Below are 12,436 nucleotides of genomic sequence, written 5' to 3' on the forward strand. Positions count from 1 at the left end.
ATTTATATTCAATCTCAAAAAGTTGCTTTGGATCAATGAAATGATCCAAAAAGCTTTGGAAATTAAATATTTTCTGACAAAGTATTGATCGAGACTTTTTCTGCGTAGAATGTGAAGCACACATTGTGTATTATTTCCATAGGCGTAAATTAATATATAAACTTTATTAAATAAATATCATAGTTCATAATTTTAAATAAAATTCCTAAGTAGAAATTTAAATAATTTTAAATTTCCTTTAAAACAGTACACTCTAGACATCTTATATTAACAACTGACACAAGTTGAACAGAAAACATTTAGCCTCTGATATCAAGATCCAATTCCCTTTCGTAACAGATTTCTTTGTATAATCGGTTGATCAATCACAAAAATGTGAATTATGCCTTCAAGGTATAAAAACAGAAAGCTATCACTTTAGATATACTCATATTTTTGAAACGATGGCTTTAGTTAAGAATTTTGAAGTTACCTGCCTTAGTACTACTTTACTTAAATATTTTTTGATGCTTATAGGAATAGATAGAATGTTTGTTATCTAATGAGTTGTGTCAGAAGCGACTTCTTTCGTTCGATATCGAATTTTTGTTTAAAAATTTATACTCATATTTCAATGGAATGTAGGGTTGCATTCAAGTAATCACAGACACTTTTAAGTAAAAGCGATTTAGACACTAACCTGTGTTTTTTCAAGCAAAGAAGAAGAAGAATAAAATTGTATAGCATATACCGATTATACTAGATTTCGTTGAGTACATAGATACAGATATGGGTGCTTCCAAATGATTGAAAAATATTAACGTAAGTGTAGATTTAACTAGTATAAATCTGTATTTGCACAGCTAGTGCAGTGCCGATGTAAAAAGCTTTTTCATTAACTTTGATATTTATATTTCAGTGGATATAATTCTAATAGATTGTTTAATGACATTGTTCTAATTTTTTTATTTAATTGCATTAACAACTCTTTAACTCATTAACAAACTGCGTCAGGGTAAAGATTTTTAAAAAAATAAGCTTTATAGTATTTAGGTATTCAAAAGTACCGTATTAATATTTGAATATGATTGATTTATAAGGTCCACAGTCTTTTTTCTTGTCAAATATGACATGTATAATGACGAAAAGAAACTAAGAGGGTTCGAACAGTAATGAAAAAGTAACAACAAAAATTTCGATTATTTTATTGAAATTTGACTGACCATATAACGCTGTTTTGAGTATTGTCAAGTACTCATCATCAGCGATCTTAGAAAATAATTGAATTTTTATTTAATTAGTTTGTAGTCCGTATATTATTTGTTGGATTACAAGTGCTAGTCTTAGAACTTGTGCCTGTCAAATTAGAAAGGATGACTATTCGTGTTTTTCCACAAGTAGTCAAGGCTGCACAAACTTTCAATATGTTTCAATATATTTCAATATATTTCAAGTTCTAGGTTTTTTGTTCCGTTTTACTTTATAAGTGACACTAACCAAAGCACTTATCATGCTTTTTAAAGAAGTTGGCATGAATGATTTACAGTTATCACATACATATTTATAAATAATTTATAACTATTATTTATAACCTCATTGAACTCTCTAAGTAATTTCTAAGCTGCTTTATAATGTATTTCATATTTCAATTTAAAGAGATTAATTTTTTTAGAAAAAATTTTTTTAATTATTTTAAAACACACACATTTTCCTCACTTTAAATGGTTCTGGCACAATTTATATTGCAAAAATATTTTGTCTTTCTCTTTGGGAAATTTAAAAGGGTTTATTTGTGTTTATTATTTTTCATTTACGAATATGTCCTTGACTTCTTTGCAGTGATCCAGCTCAAACTATATGTGCCGGAGTTTTATTTGTATATGTTAAATGCTATAAAAATTTTATCAACTTAACGGAGAAAGCACAAAATTGATATGTATAAGACAAATGGACAGCAACTGATTGTTATTGTTATAACAAACAATAAAAATAAAATGTTTAAAATAAAAAGGAATATATAATAAAAAGTAGAATATGTTGCGTTCTCCACTTAAAATAGGAGCAGTTGTGTGAAAAAGGCAAAAAGTCCTTTGGCATATCTGTACCTCAATATGTATTTACGTGGAGTACACAAAAAGAAAGTATCAACAACGTAGTTCAATATTAAGGAAGTGAACGGTGACATAACATGGCATAACAGACTATAAGGGACAATGGCGTACACACACGCTTACATACTCGAATGTAAAGATCGTTATTTGTGTGCATTTTTACCAAACAGAAAAAGGAAATCAATATACTTTTTAATATATTAAATGTATATACTCTAGTACGCAATATAATGCAAAGTATATTTATATACTGAAAAACATATTTTAAAATATATTTAAGGATTGAAATAATATTACACCAAAAAATATATTACTAAGTATGTAGTTAAAGAAGAAAAATGATCAAAATTAAATAATATTTTTATAAAAATAAGTACATATCTTAATTTCATACGTCGTTTTTTCTACATACATTTAAACAGTAAATAGAAAAATATTTAAAAAAACGAGGTTTGATAGGCGCAGAATCTTTTTTAAATGTAGGCAAAGGAACTCTCTCCCTTCTAATGCTCACTTAGACGGTAGGTAACGTAAAGGTTCAGTTACACGCTAGGTAACGTAAGAAATTAATTGAAAGCGAAATGCACAACCAACCAAACTTGTGTGTTTGATAGGACGAAATAAACAAAATACACCGTTTTTGTTTATTTCGTTTCTAGTCATAAAAATGAACACAAAAGGTTAAAATATAATAAAAAAATATATAAATAAATATATATTACGGTAAGTCTTCAATATTGTAGAATATATTATATTTTATTACGCAAAAAAATATTTAAATTTTTATGTGATAGATAAATAAATTTACCTTATGTATATATATATATATATATATATATATACTAGCAGACCCGACAGATGTTGTCCTGCATGATATACTAAGCGATTAGGATATTAAACAAAGTAAGAAATGAAAGACAAATAATGTAATAATTTTATTATTCTTAATTTTGAAATAACATCAATTTTTCTAAATACAATTCGTAATAATCAATAATGTTTGTTTAATTTCATTTTAATGCGAGTTGATGAACAATATTTTTAATCAATTCTTGAGGAGTATAAATGAATAATCTTAACGGTTTTCCAACGCGAGAACACGCCACATATAATTGGCCATGTGAAAGGACTTGATTTTCTAGATCTATCCCACAAATTGACATTGTTTGACCTTGTGACTTATTAATAGTCATGGCAAATGCCAAGCGAATTGCAAATTGCAGACGTCTGAATGGAATGGGTAAGTCTAAAGGGATCATTGGGAGTCGTGGCAGGAGAACAGCTGCACCTTCAAATTGGCCATTCAAAATTGTAGCTTTAAGTACATTGCCCATAATTTTTTTATGACTAATTTCATGCCGTTGCATGGCTTAGGCGCATTTAAATTCCGCAGCATAATTATAGGTGAGCCAATTTTTAATCTTAAGTTATGTGGTGGCATTTCTGGTAAATCCAGCGAATTCAAAAATTCAACAGGATAGTTGAACGATTCATTTTAGAGACTTTAAACTTTTTAAACAAATCAAAGTAAGCATGAATAAATTTTAAATGTCTCATATAAATGTAAATGGATATCAAAAAACTGTATAATAATTAAAAAAACATTATTTCCTTGAACACACACAAAAAATTTCATCAAAATCGGTTCAGCCGTTTAGGAGGAGTTCACTATCTGCACACGTACAGAAGAATTATATATACAAAGATATATATTTATTATATATATTTATGTATATTTAATATTTATATATTATATTTTATTTCGAAAAAAATATTTAAATTTGTATGGGATTGGTAAATATATTTACCTTATGTCCATATATTTATATAATTCTTACACTATATACCTTTACACAATTTTGTATAAAATAATGACAACACCTAAGAAAACTTTTACTGTCACAAATATTCTCTTAGAAAACATTTTTTAATAAATAAAAAAGTTAATTAAAATATTTTAAAAATTTTACGTTTTTACTATGAAAATAATTAATTAAGAATTTAATTATTTAGTTTATAAAATGAAGAGCATTAAATAACACACAAACAAGTCGGAGCAAATGAATTTGCTTTTTATGTAGTTTATACACAGTAGCACCGCAAAGTAAGGATGTAGTATTATTACACATTCGCATATATATAAATGTATATATGGTATATAATACGTAGGTGCATGTGCAATAAATGCATGAAAAAATGAAATGATATAGTAAAATAATATAACCATATTATACATATGCTTGTACGAAACTTCATTTGCAGTTTACTTCCGTTAAAAATATTTCAGTTGAAAATTTTTAATGAGCTTAAAAATGTTAACATAAAAGGACATTGCAGACGTACAAGTTTTAAAAACAAGGTTTCTCATTTTAAATATAATTTTAAAATTTTTTTATTTGCCTTTATAAGTACATATTACTGAATTTTATGTTATTTTATTTTAATATATATATTTACAAATATAATTTAGCTTCATCGCTAACATATATTTGCAATTCAAGTAAATTCAATAATATTTTTGATATAAGATGAAAAATATAAAATTCCTCAAAGGTAAGGAAGTAATAAATTACATTAGAAATTTATAATATATCTCGAGTTCCATATTTTTGTTAGACTTGTTAATACGAGTATATACAATAATAAAAATGTAAGATATATTCAATTTTACGATAAGTGGTAAAGACGTCATTAGGAAGTTAGTGTGATGAAGCAGAACAATTATTTTAATTTTATATAAAAAATACTAAAAATTTCTCTGTTAATGATTTTACTGTTTACTCAGAATAGTCTTAAAATATGTCCTAGAAATAAAATTCTAATTTTCCTGGTAAGAAATATTAATAGGCGAATATTAACTCTTCGTTTAGAGTTAAGGTATTGTTTTTTTATTAGTTATTGCAGAAATATTATGTTTTTATAATATAATAAGAATATTTTGTATATAAATTTATATATTACATTCTTATAACATAGTGTATTATATATATGCACTTATATTCTTCTGTAAAATTGTGGAAGTAAAGAGTAATTATCATTGGAATTTTATTACTTATCACTTATAAGTGACACTTATATCTCAACAGTCAATATCATTGGAATTTTATCACATATCACTTATTTTAGAGGCAATTTTCGAACGAGCTTTCGGTGACAAATTTGCGCTCAGTCCTCGAAAATTTTACCAGAAAAAAATCAAAAGACGAGAACATATCTAACTCCAAGTATTTGGAGTTTACTTTACTCAATATGGTGTATTGAGATAATTTTGCAGGTTAAATTTGCTGCGTAATATTTTACTTAACCCGTCTTAATATACCGAGTTGGAACTTTAAACGGGAAATATATATCCTTATCTTTAACTGTTTTTAACTCAGCAAAAATGATGAATTTTACGATTAAAGCATTTTTTCTTACATTTTTAATACCGTCTTTAGGTGAAACAATTTCCTCGTTCATGTTCTTTATTCTTATGGTTTCTTAAATGCACACCTCATCTTCCAGTTAGCATACCTAGAGTGCTAATATTATTAAATATAATAAAAGCGAGTTCTAAAATAGTTTTCTGAGCATATTAACAAAGATGAGTAAGAGGTGAATAAAAAATATTTAAATGTTGATATAGTATATAACAATAATCTCAGCATATCCCAAAATAAATAAAATTTTACAACCATAATCCAAGTATTAATTTGCTTCTGGAGAAAAAGAAAATTTAGTGCAACGCAATTAGTTTCAATAAATGTTTGTCGTTAGACAATAAAATAACATGAGAGTAATCTCTCTAATGAATATCATACTCTTCTGATCTACTTATACTTGTGTTTTTTACTATGCATAATAGTATCAAATCTATTTTGATTTTTAATTGCTGGTTGAGTTAGTCTGAATTTGATCGTTTTATATAGGGCTTACAGTTGTTCATTCTATAAGTCCTGTCTTTAATTTTTTACTGTAAATAAATTATTATGTCGTTCCTAAGATATCTAAGAAATCTGGAACTATTGCATATTACTGACAATTGGAGCAAACATGAGTCATTAGTACCAAGTAACACTCCGCTACCTATTGAATAATAATATTTGCCACCTGTATGATTCCGTTGAACACATACTAAATGTGCAACGCTATAGCAGAGAGAAAAAAATGGTTGGTGTCTCGCAGCCTCAAGTTATCAACAGCTACTACCGACACATGGGCGGCGTCGATTTACATGACAATGCAGTTGCTAACTATCATATCGGGAATAGAAGCAAAAAGGGGTGGTGGCCATTATGGGTACAGTGTTTAGATAGTGCTGTAGTAAACGCTTGGAAACTAAATTGCTTTGTCGCTGCTTTTACCAACACAAAACCGATGCCTCAGTTAGACTTCAAGAATTTCATTGCCAGGAACCTTCGTCTTCCATTAAAGAACTCAATGTTCATTACAAAAGCTACCGGTTACGATGATTTGAAAAAGGAAAGTCACAGTGCTGTAGAAGATGTTTATGTTCCGGGAAATTTACCAAAGCCACAGATTTTATATATGAAAAGTGTCATTTAAATGGTCATGTAGAAAATTGCTTTAAAATTTTCTATGAAAATAAACAATATTACATTGATCGTAGACAATGACGCAAGTAACCTTATTTATTTTATATAATACTAGCTGACCCAGCGAACGTTGTTTCCCCTTGCAATTAATTTTCCTGGCGTTCGTTGCGTTGCTCTTGACTTTCATTAGCACGTGTGATTGTATCCTGGTTTCTTACATTTTCATTGTTTTCTGCCGATCTATTTAACCGACGGTTCTAGAGTAATTGTGAATTCCGACTCCGTCGACCAATATTTCCTCCTCGTCCACGAAGACGTGGCATTGTTTTTTGTACGTTATTTATATCTTTATATATATAATTCTATTTTTTTGTGTGTGTTCAAGTGAATTCAAAGAAAATTTAGATTCACAATTTGGTCCACTGGATAACGGTTTTTTAATTATTATACAGTTTTTTGGTATCCATATACATTTATATTAGACATTTAATGCAACGGCAGTTTTACGATTCATTTTAAAGATTTTAAACTTTTTAAACAAATCAAAGTAAGCATGAATAAATTTTAAATTTCTAATATAAATGTGTATGGATACCAAAAAATAAAAAATTAATTAAAAAGACATTATCCAGTGGGCCAAATTGTGAATCTAAACCTTCCTTGAATCCACTTGAACACCCACAAAAAATTTCATCAAAATCGGTTCAGTCGTTTAGGAGGAGTTCACTGTCAACACACGTACAGAAGAATTATATATATAAGATAATTTATATGTAATAATTCAAATATATTTTTTGATTAATAAATATTTAAAAAGCATAAAATATTGAATTTTATACTTGTACTTTATACAACTTACAATGATAGTTATTTAATCATAAAAGTAACTAAATACGATATTTGCGAACAAAACACATATAAAAATGTTTGAACTTGCCTGGTACTTAATGGGTTAAGATGTATTATTAATAAATCAAAATAAGATATATATCGCAATAATAATATTCCATTATGCTTCCCAAAGTCATAGTTTATAAGCCAATATAACTTATGTATATCTACATAACACAATAATTTTCCATAATATTATACGTCATAAGTCATTACTAATAAGCGAATATAAGAAATATATATATGCAAAACCAATAATAATCCTCCATAGTGCTATACGTCGCAATATATCGGAATATTTAACGGGATATAATATTTTTGGTATATTAACACTTATTTAATAAGTTTTTATAATTCTTAATGAATGCATTTCTATGCTTAACTTTTTGTTTGTAATATTAATGAATTATAATTTTAAGTCAAATCGTGATTTTTAGTTTAAAATACTCGTTTTAATAATAAATAACACGTAACAAAATTTGATATTATCGTACTTAGTACTGATTAAAGCTGCGAATAAACTTTTTTGTATTCTTTTAGAAATTTTATCCACAAGTAAATTTACAGTTAGCTGTAAATTTACATAAGTATCTATTGCTTATTCTCGTGTTCAAACCTTCACTTATCTACTAATTGAAGCTTTGTCATCGTCATGGTTACAAACCCATGCCCTCAGTGTGTTGTCAAATGACAATATCCGGACACAGTGAAGGCTTGTCACCGGCCATTTTGCTCAGAAGACATTATACTTAGCCTTACCAATTATATAGGTAAATGATGGTATATCTTATCCAAATACAATAAAAATAACTACCTCATAATTCAAATTCACATCTTTCTAATTTTTTTATTTTCGATGGTTCATTTTTTTACGTTATAATTTGTTTTTTTTATTTTTTTTCACTTTCTCTCAACGAAATTTTGTTTTCCAAATTTAAAATTTAAAATTATTAAAATTAAAAATTAAAATTTATTATAATAATTCACATACCTATTCGACTATATAAACACTGCGGCAAAAAGTTTTCACCGAATTTTAATTTAGGTTAGTCAATTTAGTTCAACTCGCACACAGTTTCAACATTATTTATTATAGTTCCTTTTTAATAAATACTTAAAACAATTATATTATTGTTGATATTTACTTATCTCAGCCTTTTATCAAATTTTACTGTATTTCAAGCAACTATCTTTGAAGTTCTGATCACAACAATTATATATATAAAAAATTATTGAATTTATTAAGAAAAACTCTTATAAATATATGAAAAAAATTGATTTGGAATTTTTTACGTGCTTTTTAGAAAAGTTTTAAGTGCTCCAATGGTGTTTAACAATCCTTTATTTTAATTTTATGCAGTATCTTTTAGTGGTGAACTAAAGTTCATTTATGTACTATCAATCACATTTTGCTTAATTTTGTTCCCCTAGGCTTTCTCTAGTTAAACTATCACTCTTTTGGCTGTGTTTCGTTTCATTATGTTCCTTTTCGTATTGTTTCGTATTTTTCTGATTAATTTTGTAATATGGTATTCTTTAAGGCTCAGTTAGACGGTAGGTAATCCAAGATGTCCCTGCGTAAGCACATGAAAAAGGTAAGCACATGACATTATGTTTACAAAAGAAGGTGAGAAGTCATCGTACTAATAGTACTAATATACTGGTAATGTATCATGTTATGCGGCTAGCGTAAAAAACCGCTTACTCTTCGTGAAATTCCCCGAACGACATATATACCGAACGACAGATATTTTTTTTCATATTTGGTGTTGTTGTCGTTCGGTTAATTTCACGAAGAGTAAGGGTTTTGCTTCGCTATCCGCATGACTTGATACGTTACCAGTACATTTTATTAGTATGATGACTTCTCAGCTTCTTTTGTAAACATGATGTCAGGCATATCTTTTTCATGTGCTTACGGCAGCGACTATTGGGTTTTCGTTACCTACCGTCTAACTGAGCCTTTATGTTTCTTATATTTGTTTGGTGTTGTTTCATTCTGTTATATTTCAGATTATTATGTTTCATATTGTTATTTTTCATTCTGTATTATTTTGTTTTACTATCTTGATCTACTTATTATCGTTGTATGGTTTCGTAATTTTTCGTTTAGTTATTTCGCATTTCGTTAAGTTTCTGTCATCATCGTCTGGTGTACCTTTTATGGAACAAAGGATTTAGAAAAAATATAATATACATTAAAAATTAAAGTGAGTTATATATAAATTTAATTCTACTACCAAACCACGTGCTCACTTGCATATTTTCGCGTCCTAATTTTGGATTGTGTCCTGTTTATTTTTTTTTGGTTAAATATTGGCATATGTGTTTTTGTTAAAGTTTCTGTCCGAGCGCCGTCCCGTCTATCTGTACTGAATCGTATACATATATTTTAATCATTATCTTAATAACCCTACATATTATTAGCATGAGGGTCTAACAAAAAATCTAAATACGTTACAAGAGAGGTCATTTTTTTTAAACAATTTTTCAATGATTTTAATAAATGGTTAGTAGTAACTCTTGTGCTACTAGTTAGGACTTCAGCATCACTTGCTGGCTCTTCAACAGAGTGTAACATGTGTGATATTAATTCAGGATTTGTTTCGCTTAGATTCTTGTGAAAAATATCATGCAACAAATTCCTCCTACTTGTAACATTACGCTGAAGGCGTTTTACATGACGACAATATTGACAACCTGTACTTTGATTGTCCCTCGAGCAATTACTAAAAGCTTCAGCAAGTAAACGATTTAATTGTGATTTCCTAAATCGATTCACGTAATTTTCGTGCAAATGTTTATCTCTTAAATTACGAGATGACTGAGGATCTTCACTACGTAGATTTTCTACTTGCTGTACATAATTTGCGTTCCTTTGAGTGAGATCTATAACTCTCGGCTGCTCTCTTTGACCAATTTTTGCTTTAGTGACAGATTTAAGTTTCCTATTATTCTTTTTCGAATTGATTATAATTGGTTCCTGTTTCTTGTGCTTAGTACGAGCTTTAGTAGTTCTGAGATTATATGGAGTTTGTGTGGAAACACTCATCTGAAATAGATCTTCGTTGAAAAAAAGACTTTCTTGAAGTTTCCTGTGTGCCTTTTTACTTATTGTTTTTTGCTTAGCTAGATTAAGACCATTAGTGGGTTGTATTGTAGGAGTTTTTATTCTTTGTACTCTAACTACAAACGGTTGTACAGACATGTCTCGTTTTTGGGTGTAAGTCGTTTCTGTAGAATCAAACACGATACAGTTTATATTAGTTTCGCGTTCATTCAAATTTTCATTCAAATTATTTTCGACAATAGCTGTTTGTTCCATTTTATTACACTGGTCGTGAATGTTTTCATCGAATGTTTTGTTAATAGTACCCTCTGTGTAATTGTCTATTACTGGAATATCGTCAGTCAGATTTGGGAAACTATTGTTTTCTAGGATTTGATAATCGTCTTTTAAATAATTTCTATCAAGAAAAGTGCCTTTACTGATATTTGTATCAAGGGAAATATCATAGTCAACTGGAATTATAGAAGAACTTGCCAACTGTTTCGATGAACACTTCATTTCACATACTTCCGAATGTTCTTGAATTGCAGAGGTATTGGTAACAGATTCAGTTGTACATGGTTTAGAAACATTTTCTACACCAAATATTACGTTCTTAATATTTGGGGTTAGTAAGCTACCAAAAAAAGTTGGTATTTCTTTAGAAGTACTTTCTCCTAAAGCAGTTTCATAAGTTCCAAATAAACTTGGTTTTGCATGTAATTCTTCTTGAGACTTTTGATTGGGCTGAGATGGAATTGCGCAATCTTTTAGACTGGAATCTGGAACTTTTGTAAAGGTTGCATTTGAAGCTTCAGGGTTTTCATTATTATTATCTTCCTCTTCTTTGGTATTTTTTTTAACAATACCAGGAGCCATAATAATTTTGCCTTAAATATTAAAAAATATATTATTTGTATGCTGGTAAATCTGTAAATTTATGTCTATCACATATATTGTACGTGATTTTTCTGCCTTCATAATTAAAGTAAATAAATTTTCTTTGAAATGATTTAATGTTTGGTAGAAAATGTGTACAAGAATGTTTGTACTTATTTGATAAACATATTTAATAAGAAAAAAAATATATAATGTACTTGAAATAAATGCCGAAGTTTTGTTAAGTTAAATTTGTAATTTAAGAAATTTGCATAACTTAATCTAATCAAAAATACTCTAAAATTCGAATGGTTATTTATTTGTTTTTGTAAATTAATATTGAAATATTTTCTATTTTCAGATACATCAATTTTAATCTCAATAAAACGGAAGATTATTTATATGATATAATAATATACAATGTCTCTTATTTTATGGAACAAATAGACGTATATATATTTGTGAGATGTTGATTTACAAATCTGGATAACTATATTAAATTGGGTTTATTATTAATGGATTTGATTATATAATTGATTTTTTTTAGAGATGCTGCCTCACATTTTTTTAAATGATATTCTCTCAAAAAAATATCAGTGATCTTGAGATATTCCTTTGCGGTTGTGACGTAGTAAAAGGGATCATTACTTAATATCAATATCTTGGTCCAAAACAGCAAATCTCATAACCTACCAAGCCTCATATGCGTATTACAAGGATTATGGGTGAAATGATTATTTCTAGTCAAGTTTTTGAAAATTACTTTGGTGAATTTTATTATCAATAGATAATAGTTTCTGCACTTCAAACTTTTAAGTTTTAATGAAGCATGTTTGTGTTGTTAATAACAATAACATATTTGTTCAGTTATTATTATATTTTATTATTATTATTATCACTTCTAATATTAATTTTAAAATTATGTATTTATCATAGTGGAAATTATCATTATCTCTGCTATAACTATCTTTTTCGTTTCTATTGTCTATTGA

The 12,436-nt window shown here is 27.8% G+C and overlaps 1 protein-coding gene across 1 annotated transcript in view; it reads right to left on the bottom strand.

The window, feature by feature from the left end:
* Positions 1–9,327: 9,327 nt before the first annotated feature.
* Positions 9,328–12,436, bottom strand: part of LOC119678233 — a 31,143-nt gene continuing 28,034 nt past the window's right edge. The window contains exons 2-3 of the mRNA XM_038089951.1: positions 9,773–11,455; positions 9,328–9,674 (exon numbers count right to left, since the gene is read on the bottom strand). Of these exons, the coding sequence (XP_037945879.1) occupies positions 9,930–11,444 (1,515 nt within the window). The 5' untranslated portion in view covers positions 11,445–11,455 and the 3' untranslated portion in view covers positions 9,328–9,674; positions 9,773–9,929. The remainder of the gene's footprint in view (positions 9,675–9,772; positions 11,456–12,436) is intronic.

The sequence above is a fragment of the Teleopsis dalmanni genome, chromosome 2 (genome assembly GCF_002237135.1).
Source record: "Teleopsis dalmanni isolate 2A chromosome 2, ASM223713v2, whole genome shotgun sequence".
In the NCBI taxonomy this organism is placed as follows: Eukaryota; Metazoa; Arthropoda; class Insecta; order Diptera; family Diopsidae; genus Teleopsis; species Teleopsis dalmanni.